This window comes from Crocodylus siamensis, chromosome 15, assembly GCF_052110815.1.
Source record: "Crocodylus siamensis isolate JL-2025a chromosome 15, ASM5211081v1, whole genome shotgun sequence".
Taxonomy (NCBI): Eukaryota; Metazoa; Chordata; order Crocodylia; family Crocodylidae; genus Crocodylus; species Crocodylus siamensis.
The window spans coordinates 2,995,205-3,022,565 of record NC_143409.1 but is presented as its reverse complement, the minus strand read 5'-3'; the positions used below and the strand labels follow the sequence as shown (position 1 = coordinate 3,022,565).

The following is a 27,361-nucleotide window of genomic DNA, read 5'->3' as shown; positions in this document are numbered from 1 at the left end:
CCTGGATGTGTGCCAGGATAATGTTTTCAAAGAGCTTACCCGGGATTGAGGTAAGACTAACTGGCCTGTAATTTCCCGGGTCCTCTTTTTTTTCCCTTTTTGAAGATAGGGACCACATTGGCCCTCTTCCAGTCCTCCAGCACCTCACCAGAGCACCACGAGTGCTCATAGAGCCGTGCCAGGGGTCCCGCAATGACCTCGGCCAGTTCCTGTAGAGCCCTAGGGTGAAGATCGTCTGGACCAGCGGACTTGAACACGTCCAGCCTCTCCAGAAGTACCCTAACTAACTTCTCGCTAACCCCTGGCCCAGGCGTGTCTCTCCCGGGGCCTGAGGGGGGCCCAGCAGGGAGGTGGCTGAACTGGTCCCTACTTAGGAAGACAGAGGCAAAGAAATCGTTAAATAGGTTAGCTTTGTCATCTGGCATGACGACTAAGTTGCCCATCGTGTCCTGCAGGGGCCCCACATTACCCGGGACCCTCTTTTTACCCCCTATGTATTTGAAGAAGGACTTCTTATTGTCCCCAATCCGGGAAGCTAGTCCTATCTCCATCTCTGCCTTGGCCCTCCTGACTGTCCCCCTACATCCTCGGGCGACTGTAACATAGTCCTTCTTGGTGATGACCCCATCTCTCCATTGGGTGTATGCCTCCCTTTTAGCAAGGAGACATTCCCGGATGCTCTTAGTGAGCCATGGGGGTTTATGTGCCCTCCTGCTCCCTTTGACCCTTGTTGGGATTACCTCCCTTTGGGCATGGAGGATCGTCTCCTTAAGGAGCAACCACTCACCTTTGACATCTGATTCCCTTCCCCTCTGGGTCCTCAGTGCTTCCCCAACGATCCTCCTTAGCTTGTTGAAGTCAGCCCTCCTAAAGTCTAGGGCTGTTGCCTTGCTGCAGCCCTTTGCCACCTTACGCTGGATGGTGAATTCCAGCAAGCGATGATCACTGTCTCCCAGGTGGCCCATCACCCGCAGCCCCCTCACCAGGTCATCACCCGTGGCCAGCGCCAGGTCCAACAAGGCGTCTCCCCTGGTGGGGCTGTGCACCTCCTGGGTTAGATGGAGGTCCTGCACTCTGGCTAAGAACCGACGTGAGCGATCAGACTTGGCTGACTGCTCCTCCCAGCAGATGTCTGGGAAGTTCAGGTCCCCCATGATGACCACATCCTTAGCCCTCACTGCCTCTGTGAGCTGACCTAAGAATTCCTGGTCGAGCTCTTCTCCCTGGTTGGGAGGTCTATAGTAGACCCCCACCGTTAAGTCTCTCTCCCCTGGACTGCCTTTTACTCTAACCCAGAGCACCTCAGAGTGCCCCCCCTCTACCCCCATGCTAATTGACGAGGAAGTATATTCCTCCTTGATGTAGAGTGCTACTCCTCCACCTTTCCTTCCTATCCTGTCCCTCCTGTATAGCCTATAGCCCTTGACACTCACCGCCCAGTCATGCGATGAGTCCCACCACGTTTCTTTGATCCCCACTATGTCAGGGCTGGTGACAGCTAGGAGGAGGGCAAGTTCCTCCTGCTTCTTCCCCTCTTAAAACAAGCCGGTATGCTGTTGGGTTTTTTGCTGCATTCTTAGGCTCTTGACTGTCTACTATAACCCCATAGCCTCTGTCTGCAGTTCTGCAGCTTAGCCCATTCCCCATTTGGTATTTGTACATTTGATTGTTCTGTCTTTAAGTGCAATAATTTTACACTTGCCCTCACTGAATTTCGTCTGATTCATTTCAGGTAATTTTTCCCAAATAACCAGCATTTTTAATCTTAATTCTTTCCTCTAAAGCATCTGCTATCCCACCCAGCTTGGTGTTGTCTGCAGATTTACTTAAGTATCAGCTTAGTTTTAGCCTTCAGTTCATTAAGGGGGATTCTGAACAGTTCTGGATTTGGAATAGGGAGATCCCACTTGATGCGTGGGGTCTGGAATGGTGGTAACAAATGGTGAAGGGTTTTCACCAGAAAGCATGGCTATCAGAGAAAGGGGGCTACAGGGCACCTATAGGTGGTTGTGGAGTTCACGAGCATGGCTCCACCATGTTCTACAGGAGCCTTTGTCCCTTTCTCATTCCCCATAGCTGCACGTGTTGAGGTCCTTTGCATTTGCCTATCCTCTGTCTCTCTGTTTTGCCATGCTTTAGGAAACTTTCCCTTGCTCTTCCATCTTTTTTATCCTGTGGTATGAAGTTCTTTAAATGGATCTGTTCCTCTACCATAGCTTGGTTAAGCAGTTGCTCCATGTTAACAGCTTTGTCTGTGATTGTCACAACATGTCAGTCAAAAGAAAAAGAGAAAAAGGACAACCAGCAATTGTCCAAATTAAAATGTCTATGACATCAGCGACAAAGTGTTCCTTTCTCTTTTTATTTTAGACTTCCATGCCCAGAGGTTCTTCCCAGTCTCTAAAGATGGTCAGATGGCTTTTTAATGTTCTAACTTGTGGATAAAGAGCATGGTTGTGGCTGTCGTGACAAATTGGGTAAAAGTATTAATAAATACCTGGACACCTACAGAAACTTTTGCTGGGATGTGTGTGTAGTAATTGCAGCCCTGCAGGCTGTCCTTAAACTGTGTCTTCCAAAGCCAAAGGAGGATTTCGTTCCAAAAGTCAGTGAGCAAATCCAGGAACTACACCATGCCACTGTTTGCCAACATGTTGTCCACAGACCCAGTGAAGAACAGGAAGTGCAAACTGTAAAGATAGTGGTGCAAGGCGACACACTCTTCAGGCCACAACTATCTTTTACTTTAGTTCTCTTTTCTTAATACTCATGGCTCAGGTGCACAGCAAAATAGATAGAATTCTGCAGTAGCCCAAAGTATGTGTGTCTGAGGAGAGGGGTGGGGGCCATAAATCGCCAAAATTTTTTGAAATGTTTGCATAAGGTGACTTGAACAATTGTCTTTGCAATGCCTTATGTTTGGGACCAACTGGCTAAGCAGCAGCTCTGCAGAAAAGGACCTGGGGGTTACAGTGGACAGTCAGATGGCTATGAATCAGCAGTGTATCCTTGTTGCCAAGAAGGCTAATGATATACTGGGCTGCATTGGTAGGAGCGTTGCCAGCAGTCAAGGGAAGTGATTTTTCCCCTCTATTCAGCACTGGGGAGGCCACATCTGGAGTCCTGTGAAGGCTTTTTTGAAGTCAGGATATACAACATCAATCTCTTCTCCCTTGTCCAGGTGATAGGTCACCTGGTCATAAAAGGAAATGAGATTGGTCAAGCAAGACCTACCCACAACAAACTTGTGCTTGGTATCCCTCGGGATATTGCCATCAGCTAGTCTGTTAAGGATGGCCTCTTTGATAATCTTTTCCAAGACCTTCCCCAGGATAGAGATCAGGCTGATGGGCCTGTAGTTAGCCGGATCAACTTTCCTCCCTTTCTTGAAGATTGGCACTACGTTGGCCTTCTTCCAATCATTGGGCACTGACACCACAGCGCCAAGAGCTCTCAAAGATCCATGCCAGGGGCTGGGCTATGATGCTTGCCAGCTCCCTGAGTACCCTTGGGTGTAACCCATCAGGGCCAGCTGACTTGAAGGTATCCAGCCTGTCAAGGTGTTCCTTCACGAGGTCAGCTTTGATGGAGGGCAGGGGATCTCCCTCACCTGGGATTGAGGGGGATTGAATAGCAAGCAGCCTTCACCTCCCTGCCGGGGGGCTGCAAAGAGGATGGAGCTGGACTGTTCCCAGTGGGGGCAGACAACAGGACAAGGAGCAATGGGCTCAAGTTGCAGCAAGGGAAGTTGAGGTTGGATACTAGGAAAAACTCTGTCATGAGGACTGTAGTAAAGCACTGGAATGTGTTACCCAGAGAGGTGGTGGAGTTGCCATCCTTGGAGGTTTCTAAGACCCAGCTCAACAAAGCCTTGTCTGGGATGATGTAGTTGGGGCTGGTCCTGCTTTGAGCAGGGGGCTGGACTGGATCAGACCTCCTGAGGTCCCTTCCTTTTTTCATTTTCTATGATTCTATGTCAGCTCAAAGCTGAAAGCATTTGTAAAACCATGATCCAGGAAAATGATTCTAGTAGTTTTCCTTTTCTACAACAAAAAGGCCTTTTCTTCAAATCATTTCCCTCTTTTTCTGTAATCCTTGTCATGCTTTCATTTTATGTAGAAGAAGGCTCACAGGGGGGTAGCTGATCAGATGTGAGGCAGAGCACTAAACACCATATTACAGGAGAACAGGGCAGGACCCAGAAAGCAGCCAGTTTTTAAGGCATGAAGAGATGGAGAGCTTTTGCATGTTCCTGTATGGCTGCCATTTTGAGCACGGGCTTGGAAGGGTAGATCAGAACGGTGGCAGTTCCCAGCGGTAGGTTGTTTAAATCTCCTAATCCAGCTACACTGTAATATATCATACAATATTTACAAAAAAAATTATTTTCAGGTTTGAGTCTGCCCCTGATTTAGTTTAATCCTGGCAGTAACTTGGAGGGCTTCCGTTCCTGCCTTGGGATCCATTTCTTGTCTATAACACAATTAATATCATTGGGGGTGTTATAAATGGTGTCCACAAAATCCAAGGGTCGAGTTGTGAGTTCTCTAGCAAACGTATGGTCCAACTTCTCTCAGCAGCTGCAGATCCTGTGGCATCTCCCAGGGGTCCCATTATTGTCTTGAACACTCTTACAGCACAGCTGGAGTTCCTTCCCTGTATTTCGGCATTGGCTTGGGTTTCAATTGTTCTGTTTTTTCTGCATCTGTTCTGATAACTTGTGTATCTCTCTGTTACAGATGAGCCTATACGTGCTGAATAAATGAAGTCCAGGTGCTCTGCAGATAACCCCCACAGAAGCCTGAGACACGACTGCTGAATAATCAGGAGTATCGCAGAGGTATAAGAACCATGCAACAGAGGACCACAACAAGCCAACCTTTAAACGGGGAGGTGATGTCCAGTCAGAATGATCTTAGAGCAGTGGAGGCGCACAGTGAAATGGAAAAGGACAACGCAGGCACCCAGCAAAGTGGTGCAGGATACCAGCGGGGTACTTGGAAAACATGCAACATTTGTTTGGGGAGGGACATCCAACTCCTCATGCTTTTTTTATGCGTAGACTCATCCCACTTCTTAGTAAATCTGCTTCCATGATGTATTCAGTAGTGCCAGATGACTTTGTTTGTAGACACAAGACACTTTAATGTGAAGTAACTAATTAAACTGCAACAAACTTCAAGTATAAACAAGTCCTCAGGGTCAGGTCCTAAGTTTTCTTTTGTCAGAGCTATTTGCTATGACTATCTACCTTAGGTTTTATGTTTAAAAATAAGACCCTAAAATGGTTCATTTTCATAGTTTCTAGAGTCAGAAGGGACCTGAACAGATCATCAGGTCTGACCCCTGCCCTGGGCAGGAACGAGTGCTGGGATCATAATACCCCAGCCAGATATCTATCCAACCTCCTCTTGAAGACCCCCAAGATAGGGGAGAGCACCACCTCCCTTGGGAGCCCATTCCAGAGCCTGGCAGCCCTAACTGTAAAGTAATGCCTCCTGATATCAAGCCTAAACCTGCTCTCAATCAATCTGTGGCCATTATTCCTTATCCCAGGTGGTGCCTGGAGGGACAGAGCCTCACCTATTTTCCGCTGGTCCCCCCGGTGAGTTTCTAAACAGCCACCAGATCCCCCTCAGTCTTCTCTTGTGGAGGCTGAATAGATCCAGGCCCTTAAGTCTGTCTTTGTAGGGCCTGGCTTGCTGCCCCCTGACCATGCTAGTGGCCCTCCTCTGGACCCTCTCCATGCTGACCACATCCCTCCTGAAGTGCGGCGCCCAGACCTGGACGCAGTCCTCCAGCTGCGGCCTGACCAGTGCTGCATAGAGGGGGGGGGTCACCTTCCTGGACCTGCTTGTGATGCATCTGTGGATAGATGACAAGGTGCAGTTAGCTTTACTTTTTAACACATTCGTTATTGCCATTTTCGGTGGAAATACCAAAGTCAAGTGCAAAAGCTTATAACCATCTTTGATGCTCATTTATTCACAGGTAGTGTACATATTAAGTCTCCATTTGTAAAACAATTGTGTTAAATCCAAGTTATTTCAGGAATGATATTGATATAAACATCTTTAGATGGGTATAACTACATCCACATTAGGGGTTGCACTGTATCTGTTTCTGAACCCGTGTAACTGAATCTGTACAAAAACTGTGTGGAGGCAAGCCTCACTAATTATACTCGTATTAATTATACAGCAGTACAGATATGCGTGGGACTATAAGATATACAGTAATGCGCATTCATATCCTGAAGAGCTTCCAGTTAAGGGGAAACAGAAAAGGGATGGGAAAAAAGAGCTCGGGACAAGGAATGTGTTGATAGGAAAACAAAGGGTGAAGGAGTCCATGAAAGAAGTGTCTTAAAAAAGAGGTTTAAAGGCGAGGTGGCTGGAGTTTGGTCCAAGTCCCGGGGGTAGTGTACACTATAGTGAAATACCCTTGTGGGGTGATATAATGACCAGTCATTGCCGAATGTGGTTGTTTGAAATGCCTCTACATCATCTTCATGGAGTGGTTCTGCTCTCCTTGACTGTGTGGGCTTGGAACTTGGTTACAACATTGTCCAGCTGGGTTGTCCAAATGCTCTGAGTTGGTACAGAGTTATAAATCACCCTAAATCACCTTTCAAGTAAGTATCCTGAAGAAGAATCTTATCCATCTGCTACCATCTGTTAGTTGGAGCTTGTTCTGATGCCATGCCCATCACCTTAGGAGCTGCGCACCCAGCAGGTGAAGATGGAGAAATTCAGAAGAGTTTGGGATGTCTCTGTTTCATCTGTGTGGTGGTCTTGCCGCCCTCCAGAAGCAAGCAGCATATAAGCAGAAAAATGTCAGAACCCATCTTTGGATGGGGAAGAGGAAACAGTTTAAAAGATAAAGCCACCTGGGGTGACAAGTAGTTACACTGCCCTACCCTATTTTTCTATGAGTCTAGCCCTCAAACAACTATTCCAATAGAGACAGGAAAGCTGACTTGCCTATGGTATGTCATTAAACCGAAAAGTCAAGCTTTTTCTATTGAGTTGGCAGCTGTATATAATGAGTTTGTTTTACTCTGCCACCATCTATAAGTTGGAGGACTCCAGGTAGAGATTAAGGTGCAAAAGGTAGTTAAAATTGGATGGTCAGCTTAATCTCTGAATGATTTTCATTGCAAAGTAGTTTTCATTCCTTTTCTAAAAAATTCTGCATTTTGATTCAACTGAAGGACACGTATGTTCAAGTCTTCTTATTCAACTCATCAGTGAGCAAAAATATAATTTTGAGAGGAAGACAATAAACTTCCAGATTTTTCCCCCCAAATTTATTCTTTCTTTGACTTCAGTTTTTTGGTACTCAAAACCTCTCAGAATAAAGACCTGCCTTATTTCTTATTTTAGGCTCTAATCTCAGATATGCTATTACTGGTAAGAAAAGAAAAGAAAGGAAAGCAACTGTGTCAATCAGAAAATGTTAATTTGTTCAAATTGAAATGTTTTGTTAGAATGTGTTGACTTCAACAAAATGTGATGGAAATACTTCAAAATTCCAAATTAAAATGAAGTACTCTGCTTCACCTTTGTCAGTTTACTTTGGCTTTTATATTGTAAAATATGATTTATAATATTATAGTTGATGGGATCCAGTGCACACTTAAATAATTTGCAGACAACACCGAATTGGGTAGTGTTGCAGATACTCCAAAGAGTAGGGCTAGGATCCATGATGTGAATAGACTAGAGAAATGGTCCACAGTCAGTCAGATGAGATTTAACAAGGACAAGTGCAAAGTCCTGCACTTGGGACAGAACACCCTCATGCACAAATGCAGACTGGCTAGGCTGCAGTACAACAGAGAAGGACCTGGGGGTTACAGGAGACCAGAAGCTGAATATGAGCCAGCAGTGTGCTGTGCCTTGTTACAGCAAAAGCCAGCAGCATCCTGGGTAGTCTTAACTGGATCGTCACTTGCAAATCAAGGGAAATCAAGGCACTGGTGACGTCTCACCTCGAGCACTGTGTCCAGTTTTTGGCCCCACACTTCAAGAAAGATGTAAACAGTTTAGAAAGAGTCCAGGACAGAGCAACAAATACAACTTAGGGCCTGGGAGGAAAGACTTATGCGGAAAGGCTGAAAGAACTAAGGTTATTTAGTCTGGAATAGAGAAGACTGTCGGAGGATTTGATAAACATCTTAAAATGGCTTCAGGATGACTCTAGAAAGGATGGAGCTTGGTCTATCTGTGTGATCGGAGGGGACAGGACTAGGAGCAAGGGTCTCCAGGTGCAGCAGGGGAAGTTTAGGTTAGAGATTAGGAGGAACTTTCTGACTCGGAGGCTGCTCGAGCATTGGAACAGGCTGCCTAGAGAGGCTGTGGAATCTCCATCCTTAGAAGTTTCAAGAGCAGATTGGACAGACTGTGACGGGGGAAGTCTCAAGGCCGGTCCCAATGCTGGCCTGCCCACCTGTCTAAGCCAATCTGCCCTCATTCGTCTGCCATGTCGTGCTGTTTTAAAATTGATACAAAAATATGGGAGGCTGCCCATTAAGTGCCCTGATGCCTAGGGCATTATACATGGCTCCAACCTTCCCTATACTGTGTCCCATTGCTTGCAGATGGCATCCAAAATCATAACTGCCACAGGTGTCCTCGCACATGCCTGGGGCTCCTGCTCTCTCACTAGGGCCTTCAATTTCTCATCAAGCTCTTGGGGCTGTCCTGTGCACAGTCCTTCAGGCCGCACTGGCGACCCTGCTCTGCATGCCCCAATGCAGCCCTTCAGGCCCGCCTACAGGGATTCAACTCTGCACCCGAATGTGCAGTTCTTCAGGCCACCCCTGCGACCCTACTCTGCATGGCTCTTCCATGCACTTTACACCCCATCGCTAGGGCCACTATTCCACCCTCTTGCTGTGGCCACTCTTTGGACCCCCATGACTGGGGCCGCAGGGTCTTACACCCCACAGGGCTCAGGTCTCTCCCTAGGCATGCCTGGCTTCCTGTCCATCCTTACTGATGGGTTACTTACCAGGTTGTGGGGGCTGAGGCTATCAGGTGCCCCTTACCTGCCTTTCACTAGGGAGGCAAATAGTGTGGCATTTCCTGGGGACCACCCTGCCACAGGCAGCCCCACCACACCATCCTACCCTAGTAGGGTGCAGTTTCAGGTCGTGTCCCAGGGCCAGGAGCCTCCTCCATCCCCATAGTTCCTGCCCTGTACCTCCAAGGGTGTTATGTGAGCAGCAGCTCCAGCTGGGTGATATTCTTTTTCTGGCTGCTTGCAGCAAACTGCTGGCTCTGCTGCCAGTGCCCACTCTTATCCCTAGCAGCTGTGCTCACTTCCCAATCAGGCAGCCTCCTGCTGGCCATGTGACTCCTGACTGGGAGTGCAGCCACCAGGCTGCTCTGCTGCTTGCTTTAAGCCCTTAAAGTGGCAGGCACCAAAAGTGCCCTGCCACACAGACCCTTGGCTGGGATGGTTTAGTCAAGGATGATCCTGCCCTGAGTAGGGCCCTGGACTAGATGTCCTTATGAGATCCCTTCCAGCCCTACTTTCCTATGAGCCTATTTTATGTAACATCAATCATATTATTATATACATCATATACATTAGGGCTATACAAAACAGCACCGTTCCATCTCATCTTGAGTTTTAACAGTTCAATGGAACAGCGCTCCATTTCGAATTTCATTTTGAGTCAAAACAGCTATTCCGATGCATGACCATATAAAACGCTATGTAGATAGCTCAACATCAAAATGGAACCAAGTGAAGCATATCAATAAGACTGTTTTAATGTTGTGAATTTAATTTTTCAGAATTTTCAATTTGGAAAAAAATGGAAATATCATCCTAGTTCAAGTTGGAAACAAATTTTGAATAATCAGTATTTTCCCTGGGATAGAAATTATCTGTTTTTCAGACATATATACAATTTCATTGACTACTTGTATTCATAAAGCTAAACAGCTACAGAAGTGCAGAGTCCAGGCCTCAAACCAGTAAAAGGCAATGCACTTTTACTTCAAACAGTAACTGCAGGAGCAATTATTCAGATTTCCTAATTTTTTTTTAAATAAAAGAATCTAACTTCCTTCCATCAGTTTACAGTGGTTGTAAATTCACCTTTCAATTAAAATAAGTTAAAAAATTTCAGCAAACAAAAGCAGTGTTATAGCAGCCAAACTCCTATCCAATTAAATATTTACTATATTTATATATCTGGTGACCTAACCAGGAACTTGGAAGTGCTGATGCAAGCATCTTTAAAACGGCATATCTTGTATTTCTGCAGACTGACAGTCCTGACCTTGGCCAGCTGACCCTCCACCTCCCGCACCCTCACTTTGGTCTGACTCCCCTCGCGTTGGCAGTGTCACTGCAAGACTTTCATCCCTGAAGCTCTCTTGCCTCTCATGGATTTAATTCCCAAAGATCTCTTGACAGGTGAAAATGTCTTTCTTTTGAAGTCCTCTTGAGAGGCAGTTTCCCTATTGGTCTTCAGCTTGCCCTGCTGAACCCTGCCTTCTTTGTTCATGTTTCTGTTTGGTTTATCCCTTATTTGGTTTAGCCTTTCCCACCGATTTTTGCCTTAAAGAGTCTTCATTAATGAAGGAGAGTTCTTTAAATATTATTTTTCTTTGTGGACTGGCTCACGGTCCCTTGATCTTATGATGTTATCAGACTGAAAGGGAAAAATCTTTTAAACAATTTTCTGACTCCCCCTAGAGGATTTCTTTCTTTCACAGCCCAGAAATAGCAATAGTGTGAGAAATGCACATGTTCAGTCGCTGCCCGCCCAGCCCGGATTCAGTGCAGATTATATCTTTTTCAGTATCCACAGACAGCTTTTTTTTAAAATTTCTGTCAGCTCCTGTTAATGAGCTCTTGATTCTATTCCCACTTTACTCTAAATATAAAAGCTTCTTGTCTGTTTTTCCGTAAGTGCTGTATGGGCCTGGCATTCTCTGCCAAGCTAAATACTCTATCAAAATCATCACTGGCCAAATATTTCCATTCTTGTGTTGCAACTGACTGCTGTAGAATATGCTTTCTGAGAATACCCATCACCTAGAAACCTCACAATTTTGATTTTTAAAAAATGCTTCATCTTTCTGCATAACATGCACAAAAGTTTCACTTTGTGAACAAGCGTCTCGTTTTCAGAGGAGGGCATAGGTTTTTTTATCAAGAGCCAATAATACACAGATTCAGCTCTAGAGAGTGTTTTCTTTTATAATACACCATGTAATGCTTCAGCCAATATAGAAATATCTTCTAAGTTCAGCAGATAAAGACACTTGGGCCTTCTTTATACAGGTCATGCCCTTTCTAGTGAACCGTAGCTAAATGTGGTTCTTGTCAGGAAGGTGCTAACATGGTCTCCATGCCCTGTGAAGAAAAATTCTCTCAGGCACTCTCCCTCTCTGCCAATGCTCTCTTCATATGCATTTAAATGATATAAGAAAGTCATTACACATATTCCGGATGCGTGACCCTACTTAACCATACAATACCCATCATTTGCCATAAGAGGGATCTGTTATTGGAACAGCATTAGCTGAATAGGAACTAAAAAGACCTCAGTCTCATTTTTTATCATCTCCTTTGAGCACAAAATTCATCCAGACTCTGATTGAGCAAACCATTATGAGATAAAGAGGGCAAATTAAGGCTAAAAGCTAGAGATGCATGCAGGTGTTCATTCTCCAGCTTGGACTGCCCTTAAACTACACCTTCTTTCCTAAGAAGTTCTTAAGTGACAGTTAAAAGTAGTAAAAAATAGTTAGCCGTGTTAGTTTGAAGTCAGCCAGAAGGCAGGGTAAATTAGCATTTTATAGTATAGACTAACTTGGTGGTTCTCAACCTTTTTACATTTGAGGTACCCCTAGATAGATTCGAGGCACCCTCCATAGACTGAAGGCACCCCTTGGAAAGTGCCAGCTTAGTCTTCACTTTTTTTTTTTGCCTACAGAATAATAATAGAGCAGTTTTCCTGTTGCAAAGAACTCAGACCACAACTGTGTGTTTCTATTTAAAATCTCTGGATTTATCTTGTGAATCATTTGTAAACCTAATGGCATTAACAATATGTGGCAACCCCATGGCACCTTTGAAATTGCGAAGTACTGAACGAACTATGTCAGAGATGCATAACATAAGCTTTCAGAAGCAGCAGGCTTTCTGCATGTCACTGCTTACTTACTACCTGCACGTAGTGGCATAGTAACAGTGAGTGGAGTAGATTCTCCAGGCCCCCTTGAACAAAGTGCTGTGTAGACTTACAGTGGAAGAGGACTTCCCATAAATGCTTAGTTTCTAACAAGTCAGGGACAGCCAAGTGGAAATGCAGAGGTGAAGAAATTGGAAATCCTCTTATTTAAATTATGTCAGCTAAGTATATGATACCAAATATTGATAATAAAAGTTAGCTAGCCTGCTACCAGTACCTGAGCTTGCCAGTTTAAAGCTAGCTTATGCAAGTTCACGCTATGATAGAATCACAGCGTGGTAGTGAGCGCAGGGTAAACATACTTTATAATTTCTGTTGTGTATTTTTCTTTCCCTTGCACAATGGCATGGGCTCTGGGCAATGTCTGATTAAACTGTTTGGCGCCACAGTTTATACCTTATTTAAACATAAAACTTAGCTCAGTGATACTCAAACTACAGCTCCAAAGCCACCAGCAGCCCTTTGCAGAAAAAGATAGCAAAGGCTAGGTTTTAGTGCTGTATGCATCAGGCACGTTTTTCCTGCAATCGTGAATAATGCAACATGTGCCATGAATTGTGCAAATGTTAACTAATACACTGCATTTTATTCTTTGAAGTGGAGTGTAATTGCCATAATTCATCCAGAGATATCTGTGACGTTGTGGCCCTTTGGTAAACACTGATCACTCATGTGGCCCTATCAGGGCTGAGTGTCATGCCTTAGCTTATGATTATAAACCACTGTGCTTTTGCAGAGTATTTTATTGGACTTAAAATTAAAAGCACCATTTCTATGTGGTGGTGTTTTTTTTTAACAGTTGGCCAAAGTGTGCACAAAAACGTGATGCCAATGAAAAGTGCATGGAAGAGTAGAATAATCACTGCGTGGTTTGCCTGAAGTCTTTCTGAAGGACACAGGCCTCACACATAATGGAAAGGTACTTTCCAGCTGAAGTAGGTATTTCTGTCTTATATTAGGACTTATAGAAATATTTTTCACTATCTTATTTGCAACAGGTTCTGGCTGAGATGGAGTCATATATACTGTTGTAAGATAGCTGAGATGGATTCATACATATATATATATATATATATATATAGTGTGTGTGTGTGTGTGTGTGTGTGTGTGTGTGTGTGTGTGTGTGTGTGAATCCATCTCACCCAGAACCTGTTGCAAGTAAGATAGCATAAGTAAAAATAAGTATAATTTAACAAGTATAAATGTAATAAATGTAACTATATAAATCAATGTAGATACATATGTGTAAGTCCAGAAACTGTTGCCAAGTGCCCAATTGTTGTTCTGCACCTGAAGGCTGATTATCAAACGAGGCCTGCTATATTTGCAGACAGGATTTTGCACCTGCTGTATATTATGTTCACAGTATTATTCCCATACGGTGACTTGTACAGGAAACGCAGGCATGAAATGCTGGGTTGGAAAGGCAGGGCCTGAAACGCTGGCGGTGAACAACGGGCATCGAGCTGGCTTGAGTTTGACAGAGCGTGCTGCTGTTACACAGCCGCATGCAAATCCTGGAAGAGTTGTGGTCCTGCTAAGGTAGGTGCTGCCTGGGGCTTGTGCCCAGAGTTTGGGGCTGTTGCCTGGAGGACACGGGTGCACAGTGCTGCATAACGTATGGACCGGGGCGTGGTGCTGACGCAGCTCGGCAGGTGGCTGGTACCTGCTGATCCAGTGGGTGCTGCTTGGGGGACAGATAGGAGCTGGGGGTGCATTTGGGGGGGGGGGGGTGAGTGGTGCTGCCTGAGGGGGTCTGATTAGTGTCAGGGTGTGGGGGCAGGTCTCCAGCGTGTGTGTGGGGGAGGGGGACTGGCTCCCATACTGTCAGGCAGGTGCCTTGCCTACAGCATGGGGGCCCTGATGCCTGTTTTTGGGGAGTCCCTAGTGTATGGGGGGCTAGAGGGGCCTGCCCAGAGCATGAGAAGCTGATGCCTAACTTGCGGGGAACCCCAGTGTATGGGGTGGGGGGATGAGAAGACCCTAGGCACCATGGGGGTGGGGCTGCTGCCTAGTATAGGGGATCCCCAGCGTGTGGGGGTCTCCTGTTTTGCTGTGTGTGAGGGGCTGGTTCCCTATTTTTTATGGGGGGGCTGTGCAGAACATGGGGGCTGGTGCCTAGTTTAGGGGGGAGGTCCCCTGTGTGTGTGTGGGGGGGGAGGCTCAGGAGCCCAGCCCAAAGCATGGAGGGCTGGTACTTAGTTTGGAGGCCTCCTTGTGGGGGCGGGGGGAAGGTTGCAGAGACCCTACCCAGAGCATGGGGGGCTGGTGCCCAATTTAGGGTCCCCCTGTATGAGGGGGGCTGATGCCCAGTTTGGGGGTCCCCCTGTGTCAGGGGTGGTGGTGCCCAGCGTGGGGGTCCCCCGGTGTGTGAGAGGGCTGGTGCCCAGTTTGGGGTCCCCTCTGGGGGGTTGGTGCCCAGTTGGGGGGTCCCCCTGTGTCTGGGGGGGGTGGTGCCCAATTTAGGGTCCCCCTGTATGAGGGGGGCTGGTGCCCAGTTTAGGGGTCCCCCTGTGTCAGGGGTGGTGGTGCCCAGCGTGGGGGTCCCCCGGTGTGTGAGAGGGCTGGTGCCCAGTTTGGGGTCCCCTCTGGGGGGGGGCTGGTGCCCAGTTTGGGGGTCCCCCTGTGTCTGGGGGGGCTGGTGCCCAGTTTAAGGGTCAACCTGAGCGTGAGGGGGACTGATACCCAGTTTGGGGGTCCCCCTCTATGGGGGGGGGGCTGGTCCCAGTTTGCCCCCCCGTGTGAGGATTTCCCGCCCGCGCGGGGAGGGGGGCGGGGCCGCTGGATCGCTGGGGCCGCGACCGTTGGCCGCCCCGCCCCCGCCCGCGGCCCCGCCCCCCACGCGGCCGCCATCGCGAGCGCGGAAAGGCGGCAGAGCAGCGCGGGTGGGGCGGGGCATGATGGCGGCGGCGGCGGCGGCGGCGGCGGCGGGGCAGCTGCGGGCGCTGCTGGTGCTGGGCGCGGCGCTCGGCCTCCCGGCCGCGGCCCCGGCTCCTGCCCAGCGTGAGTGCGGCTCCTCCACCCGCTCCCTCGGCTGCCTCTTCCCTCAGCCGCGTCGCCTCCTCACGCTGTTTGCCCGCAGCAGTTCCTCTTTCCTTTCGTTTCCTTTCATTCTCCCATTCAGATCATTTTTATTTCCCCCTTCGGGACAGGAAAGCCCGCCTCTGCGTGCTCCTCTTCTCAGGTCCATCAGACAACCCCACGGCAAGCAACAACCAAAAGAAACGGACGCGAAGCGAGGCTCAATGCTTTTTAAAGAGCGGAGAAGTGTTTACATTGAAAAAAACACAAAATAATGTCATCTTAATTCTGGAAGAAGAGCAGCGGTGGGAAGGCTTGGTGGCTTGTTTTCAGGCATAGCCATTCTTCGGGGAAAGCACCGAGGTTGTACCGACGGCAGAATCCAGGAGTCGGCGTTATCGTGATGGGCTTCAGCTTCTTGTTGGTCAAAACGGCTCGAATCATAGATTCATAGATGTTAGGGTCGGAAGGGACCTCACCAGAGCATTGAACCGACCCCCTGCCTAGGCAGGAAAGAGTGCAGGGGGTCAAATGACCCCCACCAGATGCCTAGCCAGCCTTCTCTTGAAGACCCCCAAAGTAGGGGAGAATCAGTAATGCAAAACCCAATTCTCTTGGGTTGATTGGGGGCCATGTTGCGCCTTCACCGCTGTGCTCATAAACACGAGAGAAAAGAAAGACAATGAGCACTGGAGAAGTTGATCCTAAGTTAATGATAGCTTTCGTGCATGGCCCTCGTGTTGCTAGCTAGCAATCAGAATCAGGCCAAAGAATTAAGCATCTAGCTGTGACCTTGGTTATTATGTTGAGGATAGGTAATAAATTTATCCTCGCATCCACCAATTCATCCACATCCTGTCTCTCTTTTTTAACTTACAGAAAAAGAGCCGGTGCGCAAGGGACTTGATACTTCCATTCAGCCTAATGCTTAACTTAGCATGTGCTTACATGTAACCCCTGCTCGCAGTAGCACTGAAGCACGGCAACCTTTTTTCTACTTGTTTGCTGGGCGCTGACTTGTGAGATGAGGCCAAAGAGCAGATTTTCTTGCTTGAAGACTGAATGGACGAGGCAGATCTACAGCTTTCTCTGTCTCTTTTCTGTACCTTTCTACTATAAGTAATTGTTAAAAACCTTTAGTCATTCTCCTGATGCATTTTGCAAAACATGTGAATGGTTATGCCTCCCCCTGTTTTCAAGTGTCAGAGTTTTAGTCTCTACAAATTCCTACTTGAATGGAAGTGTTAAAGCAGCATTCAAATCCGAAGGGAGTGCAGGGTACGCAAAACCATATTTTACTTGAAACCTTCCCTGGCTTACAAGGACTATCTGAAAGCATCAGTCAAAATGTCAGAAGTGGTTGGGTTGATGCAGCCATGAAAAAGGTAATGTCATGATATTTGATAGAAAACCAAGTCTTAAGGAACTTTTGGGAAGAAGCAGATACCCTTTGCAAATGCCTGAGAAGCTTACAATACTTTCATTCAGTTGCAACCAAATCTGAAGGTGGTATTTACAGCTGCAGTCCACTGGTAGGGGAGATGGGGAATTCCTTTGTTCTGAGAAAACAATGCATGTGATGTGTGGCTCCTTCGTTCATGGCTGACAACATTTCTCCTCTGTCAGCATCTTTTGTAGCATGTTAACTGCCATCTCGATGGAGAGAGAGACTTCCTGGTAAGGGTATGGACAAGAGGATAGTGTCAAGGCCCGTCTGATGGGTCTTCTGCTCCAGCATGATTTGCTATTCTGTGAAGGTTTGGAAGAAATTTTAAAGAAGACAGCTGAGTACAAATCAATATTTTCTTGACAGCGCAGGTCTCTTCCTCTCTTTCCAATTTACATCTGTCCTCCAGAGATGACAAATCACAGTGTAGTCACCAGAGAGGCTTTCCATCTTTTAAATTACAGTATCTTTTTTTGTAATTCCACAGACAAAAAATGATTTAATCAGTCCACTTCCTCCATTACAGACTTCTGTTTGAGGTCCTTTAGATTTACAAATCTCCTTTCTGCTTGCCAGGAGATACTTTTTTTTCTTCCTTCTGAGACTTTTGTCTCACTTCGGGTCCTTAAGTTGTTCAACAGACCTACGGAATTTAATTTTCTCTCTACTTTGATGCTCCTAGACCTTAAAGCTGTTTGGAAAAACAGCTCTTGTTGGAGAATTGATTGGATGAAAAAATGTTTTCAGGCATCAAGTACCAGATATGTATTGTTTGGTGGACTACATGTCATCTATAGATAGAACGGCTTATTGTGTGTAGACTTTTGTCTGAGAGATTTATAGAACCTCATTAGAAGCTCATGGAAACAAAATAAACAAGATTTGTTGAGAATTATCCTGGTCTAGGTGGCATCGGTCAAATGGGAATGAAACCATAAGTTCCACATGAACAGCAGAAACAATGAAAGTTTCACAGTCGACAATTCTTGGTGATTTACATCTGTCAGTAACCTAGCAATGCAAGGAAGCTGAAGTCATTGGTGGCAAGAGTCATTTTCTGTGGCGTGTCACTTAGCATTGAGTTTTTCATATTAGTAAAAAAATAACTAGAAAGCAAGTTCCTTTCACTGGCAGAAAGGAGTCTTTCAGTGGGCGGCTTAACAATCCACATAAGTGATAATTCAACAAATTCCCAGTATTTCACATAACCACCTCAAGAGGAGTTTTGATATATTCATCCATGCCTGGGATGTCCACCTCTTGCAAAATATGGCTTGCCATGTTGAGATGTCCATTGAACACTATGAACAGTAGAAAAAGACTAGAAGTTATTTATGACATTCCCCAAACAATGCAGCCAACTTCATAGAATGAAGGGTTTTTTTTTTAAATATAATATCAAATGGTTAGGTGCGTAAGTTGCATGGTACCGGTTTAGATTTTGCCTTTTATTTTTATTCTTTCTTTTTCCTTGTTTTGTATTAGGGGAATTTCTGTAGTTGAAAGAAATGACACTTCATGGGGATATTGGCCAATCCCTTTGGTTTCCTATCTTCAGTTGTTCACAGGAAAACTCAATCCATGAACTGAAGGCAACTGCAGCCTAACTCAGAGAATTAGTAAACTTCTGTTTTTCAGGCAGAAGCTAAAGGCCAGATTCCAGCTTCTGCTTAGGTTAGATTTTCAGAAGAGCTCAGCAACCAACGTCTCTGGTTGTTCATTTTAAATAAGTGCCAACATGCAAGCTGAGCTGTTACAAAAATCTGGGCGCTTTATTTGGGTACATGGTTCAGTGAGTAGGTACTTAGTTTTGAGAAACTGACCCTAAACTTTGTATGCAAAATCAGTTGAAAAAAAGAAAAGATGTCTTAATTTTTGTTCTTTTGTATTTTATTGCTTTTCTTTACCTCAGTTGTGGAATATGAAGTGAACAATTTTAAGTATATCCCGAAGGGCTGACTTAGTACAAAGTACAGCAAGTTGCAGCCTGTACATCAGCAGTGCTGTTGTATAATGAACATGTAATGTTCATGTTATGCTAAATGACTCATTTTAATTATAAACATCTCTCTTCCTTTTAGAATTGAAGCATACTTTTGAGAATGTTAAACACATACAGGTAACCTAAGTTTTAGGATTTTGAAAATAAATTTATTTCTGCTTGTGCTCCCAATACTTAAGGTACTTTCCAGATAGGAAAGAGGGATTTATAACTAGGAACATTTTGGCATACTTCGGTTTTATCAAATATTTCTTATTTTATGTTCTCTGGCATTATAGACAATTTTTTCCAGGTTACTTGTTTATTTTTAGTGTTTCTGTGATAGTTCTGATTCTACTGCGGTTAAAGTTAACAAGGGATTTTTTTTTCTGTAGACTTCTATGGGTGTAAGATCAAGTCCTACACTGAGAAAGATAAAGGGAAAGTCTAATTAGATTTCAGTTATGGAAAGATTTAATTTTTTTGCAAAATAAGGACCTTAGTCAACATGTTTATTCATACTGCTAAAGAAGTTGAATGTGTTCACTATTAAGTGAAGCCTTTTAAGGTATCCTAAATGTGGCCTCATTTGTATTTTTTTCCTTTCCATGTTTAAAGAACGTGCCTTGTGGAGAAATCATTTTCCAATTTTTCTCTCTTTTTTCATTAAAAAGGACAGCAGCAATATTTATTTTCTCTGTCATCTCAGTCCTTTGCAGGCTTGACTTAAGCTTAAATTGTGAACTGTAAGAATAATAAAGATTAAAGTAGTATGGCTACAGGTCATACAACATATGAAAGAAATAATTGTCTCCAAATAGAATATTTTTGAGTTCCTCCCCGCAACCTCCCAAATAATTTCGGATGTGCTATAAGCTTAATGCCAATGCACTGTTTTTGTTAGCTGTTAAGACCCTTGACTATTCCAGCACATTTAGGGAAATTTCAGGCAAGGAATTTTGCTGCAACTGAAATAAATATTAAAAGTTTCAAAGTACATGAAATACATTTTAAAAATGTTTCAAACAACTTCTATATTTGCATCTTTAATTGCATTTCCACGTGCATTTATTAATACCTACATTTTTATGTGGAAAAATTCAAGTATATATTTACATTTCTGCACATGCAAAAACCTGAATGTTGGAAGTGCACAAGTAAGTGTAGAGGCCATATAAGAAGCGTGGCCCTAATTTATCTTTAAAAGATCCTTTTTATCATTTGATTAGATATTCCTAGAAAATAAAATAGGATTAAGACATGAATTTTTAATTCAGGATATTTGAAAATTTATAAAACTTTGGTGATAGCTAAAACTTGTATCAGTTTATCAGTGCACATGGAACAGTGGAGCGATCACCTCCGCTATTTACAGTAACTTGTACAATTGTAAATTAGCTTCCCTTTTATCCTCACCATATAAAGCGGATACAGGTCCATCCCAGATCAGAGATTATTTAAATGGCAGTTTAACTTTGAAAAAGTAAGCTGTAGGCATCTCAAGATAGACACTCAAATGCTTTTGACAATGTCTGTGTGTCTCTTTCCCATCTGTACATTTGAATAATGCCTCCTTGTTTAAGACGGGTGTTGTGAAGATAAATTAATGTTTGTGCAGATCTTGGATGCTTCACTGAGGTATACTATTGAAAAGCTCATGTAAGAATATGAGCAATTCTTTTTTCATTGTCAGGTTTGGATGTTGTGCATGGGGCTGCACATTAGGTCATGAAAAAATGCTTATTTACTCCTTGATCCTGAACCACTAAAGTCAATAGGAATTTCACATAATAGATTTTAATAGGAACAGAATCGAGCACAATAAGTATCCTCCCATACAGTACTGAATCAGGCAAAAAATAATAGCTGATCATGTCTTTAAAATTAATTAATAATGCATGCATACAGATGTTAACAGATCTGAGTTACATAGGTCATTTTAATTCTACTGTGCCTTAACTTCTGAATGACTTGAAAAATTCATGTTCTTTTTTATACGTAATGCTTATAGACCCATACTGCTGAAATGCATGCACACACTCTTACGTAAATGAGGGAGGACTTTGTTACAGATATTTGCAGTCAAAGCAAAATGCAGTTTTCAGTTCATTTGATTTATTTATTAAATTTCTATGCTGTCCTTTCCAGCAAAGGCTCAGGGAAGCTTTACTACAAGAGGTACAAACCATTTATATTTTAGTAGTTCAGAAGATGTTCCCAACTGTCAGCCACCGCAGCGAAACCATCACCATGGGATTTGCAGTTTTACCATTTCAATTATCTGTGTCATTGCTAAAGGCCTGGAACTTACGTGGTGGGAGTAAAAAGGAAGTTAAGTCACAATTGTGTGAGGTATTGTGGAAAATGGAGATTCCAGATTCACTGTTCCGTGTGCTAGGTTACACATACAGTGGACTAATATGACAAGAAATATTGCTAGAATGAAGTGAAAGTCCTATCGCGATTAAAGTTATAATTAGTTTTGTGCTTAACAGATCAGTGTGCATCCCACCTCATCTGTCCATGTTTTGGCTTCAGATGACAACGTTACACTCTATGGTAAGAGCTCTTAATTCTTTCACAACAGTCTTTACAGATTCCCACTATAAAATCATATCATTTAGCCATATGGTGATTGACCAGACCTGTTTCAAAGCAGTTAGCTCTTGGAAAAATTGTGCCCTCCCCTGTATTTCTTCATTTACAGACTGAAAGCATAAACCCCTCCAACATACAAACTTAGGGGAAAGAAGCTCAATGAGAATTCCTTCCATCACTAATTCGTGGAGGCAGGGTTATGTTCAAAATGTCCAGAAAACCATGGATTATTTTTAAATGAGTAATAAGACAAAAGTACAGTTTTCTCTGCTGTTTTCTATTAATTATGCATGTGTATACAGGGCAGTTGTACGCCCGTGATTTGCACAGCACACTTTATAATTGCTCATTAATGTTTTACAGAATCCCATACAACTCCTGGGATAGAAGCAAAGAAAGAGGAGAAAACCCTGAAGAACCTTGTTAACATCCTGCAGAATATAGCCCAGCATGTTCCTACAGAGGGCCCAGCACCTGAGGAAATTACATCCTCATTCATTGACCCCAATTTTAATAAAACTCTTGATGCTGTCTGGTTAAGTGTGCCCCAGAAACATGTTACGAGACAAAAGACGCCTGCAGTTACACAAAAATTGACTACAACTACGCCGTTTTGGACAATCCGAACCGACCCAGATGTTTCTATTGTTTTACACGCTAATAAGTCATCCAACAACAGTAGTCCAACAACACCGCTGAAAAGAGTAGTAATTTCCCTTCAAACTGTTGCTGCAAAAACCAAAAGCAAGACTTTTGATCAGTTAACAAATGGATCCCTGGAAAATCTAGTTCAGTCTTTAAAAAGGGTACATGAACTCCAAAAAATGCAAAACATCACAAAAACAGTAGAAAGCTGGAAAGAAGTTAGTAGAAAGAAGAAAAGGCCACATATACATAAAAAGGTAAAACATGAACATATAGGTAAGGCAATCTTGGAAATGATTGAAAAGCTAACAAAAGAGATACAGAACGCACCAGACTATGTTAAACAAAATCCACATATCAATCAGTATGTTGAATCGGCTGGAGATGATGTGAAAAAAGTTCTGCTGTTAGAAAAAGAAGCAGAGAATTCACTAGAGCAGCTGTATCATCTTGAACCTTCACCTTCACCTCCAACAGCAGTGGTAAAACCAGACACAGAAAAGCTCAGGAAGTTGATTAACCTGCTGTACGATATTGGCCCTCACATAACGACATACCTTGATAGTTCAACTGAGAAACTGATCCCAGAGGATATTAATGAAAAAGCTGTCGCTGTGCTTAAGGCCTTCAAGCATGTTTTTTGTCAAAGTCAAGCAAAACAAAAAAGAATTTTAAAGAAGTTGTTAGAAGATGATATAAAACTTTTACACCTTGTTCTTAATAACTGAATAGACTGTATTAACAAAAAAAGTTATTTATTGATAACTGTAATAGCTTCATTGCTTTCACATCTATTTTAAAAACCTGTTTTCTCATTTGTCATCTAAACCTGACGCCTGTTGTAACCGTCTTCATCTCAGTCATTAAACTTTAACCTTTTTAAAATTGTTTGTTTTTCAGTAATATGACATTGACTCTTGGTTTTCTTAATCTATTGGTAAATTTGTGTTCACACGTGAACAATTTAACTTTGTTAGCCAAAACCTTTTATTTCCTTGTGTATGAGTGATTCGGCATTGCTGCTGTAATAAAAATAGTCTACAGTGTAAGTGTTAATTGTGTTTTATATTTTTGTTTGTTTTCTAATGTTAAATAACTGCATAGATCAGGACTCTTGGGATGTTGGTTGCAGTGCAAGGGGTGTAGAGAGAGTTGTTCTGGTAAATCTGGCTACTAAATAAATGCCAAAGCACAGCCCTTGATGGTAGGCAAGGCTGTTCCTGCAGCAGAACAGCTGCAGTTCAGATGCATCAGGATCGAAGAGGTAGTGCAAAGCTGCTGCGGTGGACCTTTCATACCCCCATCAAGGGATTCCTGTATGTGCCTGTCTCCATGGCTTGAAGGAAGGTGTCGTGGAATGCAGCTGTGGCCTGCCACCACGTGGTTCCACCGACAAAATGCAGGCGCAGCCCCTCTACCCAGGGAAAGCTGTTGGAGCTGTGCAGACCTGCTGTCGGCTGGAGGAGGGACAGATTTTCCCTTTTGCCAATGCCTAAGGAAGGCCACAATTCAGTGTTTACACCCAGGATTTGAGACCAGCTGATTTTTTTCCTACCAGGGGATCCCTTGTCTTTCTTTGTGACATGATGGTCCCCCACCCACCCACCTTGTGACTTCAACTTTTTAGCCTTGTTAAGACTTTTATTTTGCAAAAGTGAGTCCCACCCAAATGCTAGGTTTCATGCACCTGCTCATTTGCTTCTTTGCTGCACCATGTACCTCTTGTAATCGCTGAAGAGGAGATGGTCCACAGCATCTGTGTGTTTAGGATGGGACAGAGCCACATGTATCTGTAATTAGAGAGATTTATCTCCTGAATTACACTGCACAGTTTGCTGTTCACAGAACTAGTTTTGCTCAATGAGTCCCAAAAGCTCTGAACTTGGAGATGCTCTTCCCACTAGAGGATATGAAGCCAAACATTGTGAAGTGGTCATAAAGTCTTAGACTCTGGTCAGTTCTCCAGTCTATTGATGAGGAACTTGCTCTCCTGATTGATATGAGAGTTATTCTCAATTTGAAGTTTATTTTTTGTTGCCAGTGCCCTGCCATGTGTCATTCTATAATGTTTCTATTTTCTTAAGGCTTCTTCTAAAATGGATTAAAGGACTTGCAGCAAATAATGTTCTTCCTCCTTTTCTGTATGTTCCTTATCTGCATGTGTTAAAAGCACTTTGAAAATAGAAACTTCAGACTTTTTCTTGGCATAATGACTGGATTTTCATATCTGTTTGATCTTGCCTGTTTGTTCAGTATCTCTGACAAGGAGTTTCTCATAATTTTTTCTGTGAAATGCCCCCCCGTGTATACAGGCGACTGCAATATACTCGTTGTTAGTCTTTTAGTATCAGGCATTCAAACTATTCAATGTTTAAAAATATTTGAATAGAAGTGTGATTTGGGACAGCAAAAGACATCACGGAAGACAGCAGACTTTATACGTCGTGACCATTGTCTGACAGGGCTTTGCAAATGTTGACAATCTTAGTAAAGAAGATGAAAAATAAAGCCAGTAGGGTCAACATTGAATTGTCACGGGAAAGTTCAGAACTAGATTAAGTAAGGAGTCTGAAATCTGTTGTCTGGCGTGCCCCTGAGAGCTGGCTGAGCTTTTTGTTATGGAAAGCTGCTGTGACTCTAGCTCCCTTTGCAGTTAGTGAATGATTCACAATTGCTGAATGTTTTGAATGCATGGAACTTGTCCATTAATATTCATTTATACACCAGGTGAATAATAGTCAGCATATCACTTTGCAAACTGTTCATTTTGACAGCTTTCTTTTTTTATTTGTGCAATTGATTTGTTCTACCTAATAATATTTCTTCTTCTTACCTGGATCATTGAAATTTTTTAGGCAAGGAAATAAACAGCATGGAACAGCAAACATTATACTTTCTGCTGCTGTTGTTTTGGACAAATAATCACCTGTGATCAAATTTATTAACACTTGGATTTGCAGATTTTTTCCTTACCACCATGACCTCCCAGGTCTCTGTATGATTGCAACAAAATAGTATGACCTCAAGGATTGTAGTGTATGCAACATGTGTTCATGAAAAAAATCATGTATTCGGTTTAACTATTTAAGAAGCCCCAATGGGAGCAAGGAATATGAATAGAAAAGAATAGTTCTATGCAAATTATTTTTAATACTAAAGTTTGGAAAGTCTAATACGATTCCTACCCCAACTCCAACTTCCATGTGCTTGCATGATTGTACAGGTGAATCCATCTATTCTTTGATCTATATTATTTAACAGACATGTTCCATAATAATTAATTAAGGTTATTTAAGGTGAAACTTCCTCCCCCACAAATCAGCGCCTGACTCCTGGGTACTCTATCCTCTAACATATGTGCTAGCTGACGGTGATAAATGAGTCGGGAGGGACCTAGACAGATCATGGAGTCTGACCCCCTGCCAAGGGCAGGAAGAAGCACTGGGGGTGGCAGGGTCATAAGACCCCAGCCAGGTGCCTATCCAGGCTCCTCTTGAAGATTTCCAGGGAAGGCGAGAGCACCACCGCTCTGGGGAGCCTATTCCAGGCTCTGGCCACCCTGACAGTGAAGTAGTTCTTCCTAATATCCAACCTAAACCTCTCCTCCCTCAGCTTGTGGCCACTGTTCCTGGTGACTCCAAGGGGGGCCCTGGGGAACAGACTGTCCCCGAGTCCCGGCTGCTGGCCCCTGATAAGGCTGTAGGCAGCCACAAGATCCCCCCTCAGTCTCCCCTTGTGGAGACTGAAGAGATTCAAGTCCCTCAGCCTCTTCTCATAGGGCTGGCCACAGAGGCCCTCACCCACACGAGTGGCCTCCTCTGGACCCTCTCCAGGTTCCCACGTCCCTCTTGAAGTGCGGCGCCCAGAACTGGACACAGGACTCCAGCCGCAGCCTGACCAGCGCCGCATGAGGGGGAGCAAGACCTCTCTGGACCTGTCAGTGCTGCCCCTGTTGATGCAGGACAGGGTGCGGTTGGCTCTGCCTGTTGCTTCGCCACGTTGGTGACTCACATTCATCCTGGAGTCAATCCTGATTCCAAGATCCCTCTCTGCCTGTGCTGCCGAGAGGGGCAGCCCCTACCCTATAACCACAATGCTGGTTCCCCCTCCCCAGTTGCAGCACCCTGCACTTGTCCTTGTCGAACCACATCCTGTTCAGATCCGCCCACTTCTCCAACCTATCCCGGTCTGCCTGGATGCGGTCCCTGCCTGCCGGTGTAGTCGCTTTACCCCACAGCTTGGTGTCATCAGCGAACTTGCACAGGGTGCTCTCCACCCCCTCGTCCAGGTCCCTAATGAAGATGTTGAACAGCACCGGCCCCGGGACCGAGCCCCGGGGGACTCCGCTGCCCACACCCTCCAGGTCGACATCGACCCGTCCACCACCCCCCTCTGGGGGCGCCCCTGGAGCCAGTTTGCCACCCGTGTGACCGTGCAGTCGTCCATGCCGCAGCCCCTCAGCTTGCCCACCAGAACTGGGGGGGGACACTGTGTCAAAGGCCTTCTGGAAGTCCAAGAAGACGACATCGTCTTCCTCCTTCATATCTAAGCTCTTTGTTACCTGGTCATAGAAAGAGACCAGGTTAATCGGGCAGGATCGGCCTGGCACGAACCCATGCCGGTTACCCCTCAACATCACTTCCCCTGCAGGGCTCTCACAAATGTGGCCCTTGATCATTTTTTCAAAGACCTTCCCCAGGATAGAAGCGAGGCTGACTGGCCTGTAGTTGCCAGGCTCCTCCTGCCTCCCCTTCTTGAAAACAGGGACCACATTGGCCCTTTTCCAGTCCGCAGGGACTTGGCCCGAGCACCAGGAGTCCTCGAACAGCTGTGCCAATGGCTCCACAATGACACCAGCCAATTCCCTCAGCACCCGCGGATGAAGGTCATCCGGGCCCGCCGACTTGGACACATCTAAGCCCTCCAGGTAATCCTTAACTAGGTCTGAACTAACAGTCGGGGGACTCGTATCCTTCCCGGGCCTCTCTACGCTGTCACCCGAGAGCGACCCGTTGTCAGCAGACAGGAACTTGTTGAAGAGTTCTGCCTTCTCTCGTGCGTCCGTCACCAGCTGCCCTGCCCTGCGTCGTAGGCGTCCAACGTTACCCCGAGACTTCTTCTTGCTACCTATATACTTGAAGAAGGACTTTTTGTTATCCTTAATCCCAGAAGCTAATCTAAGCTCCAGTGCTGCTTTAGCCTCCGTAACCAAATCCCTACAAGCTTGGGTCAGGGAGGTGTACTCCTCCTTGGTCCCTGCCCCCTGCTTCCACTGCCAGTACACCTTTTTCTTTGCCCTCAGGCCAGCCTGGATATCCTTGCTCAGCCATGAAGGTTTCTTGGACCCTTTTCCCGCCTTCCTGCGCAGAGGAATTGCGTCCTGCTGCACCCCATGGATAGCCTCCTTGAGGAAGGACAATTGCTGTAACCCTGTAGATGCAGAGTTACA

The 27,361-nt window shown here is 44.8% G+C and overlaps 1 protein-coding gene and 1 long non-coding RNA gene across 19 annotated transcripts in view; both read left to right on the top strand.

The window, feature by feature from the left end:
* The window catches only part of LOC149852009 (uncharacterized), a 34,903-nt gene extending 27,345 nt beyond the window's left edge, over nt 1-7,558 (top strand). For 14 of the 18 annotated variants that reach the window (XR_016439358.1, XR_016439374.1, XR_016439373.1 and 11 more), the window contains one exon: nt 4,740-7,558. This is a non-coding gene — a long non-coding RNA (uncharacterized LOC149852009). The other 4 variants (XR_016439370.1, XR_016439367.1, XR_016439363.1 and 1 more) reach the window with 2 other exon arrangements.
* A 7,562-nt stretch (nt 7,559-15,120) lies between these two features.
* SPESP1 (sperm equatorial segment protein 1) lies at nt 15,121-22,956 on the top strand. The gene is made up of 4 exons (XM_090029529.1): nt 15,121-15,223; nt 18,770-18,807; nt 21,165-21,228; nt 21,631-22,956. The coding sequence occupies exons 1-4, from the start codon at nt 15,121-15,123 to the stop codon at nt 22,638-22,640; spliced, it is 1,215 nt and encodes a 404-aa protein (XP_089885655.1). The 3' UTR covers nt 22,641-22,956.
* Nucleotides 22,957-27,361: the final 4,405 nt, after the last annotated feature.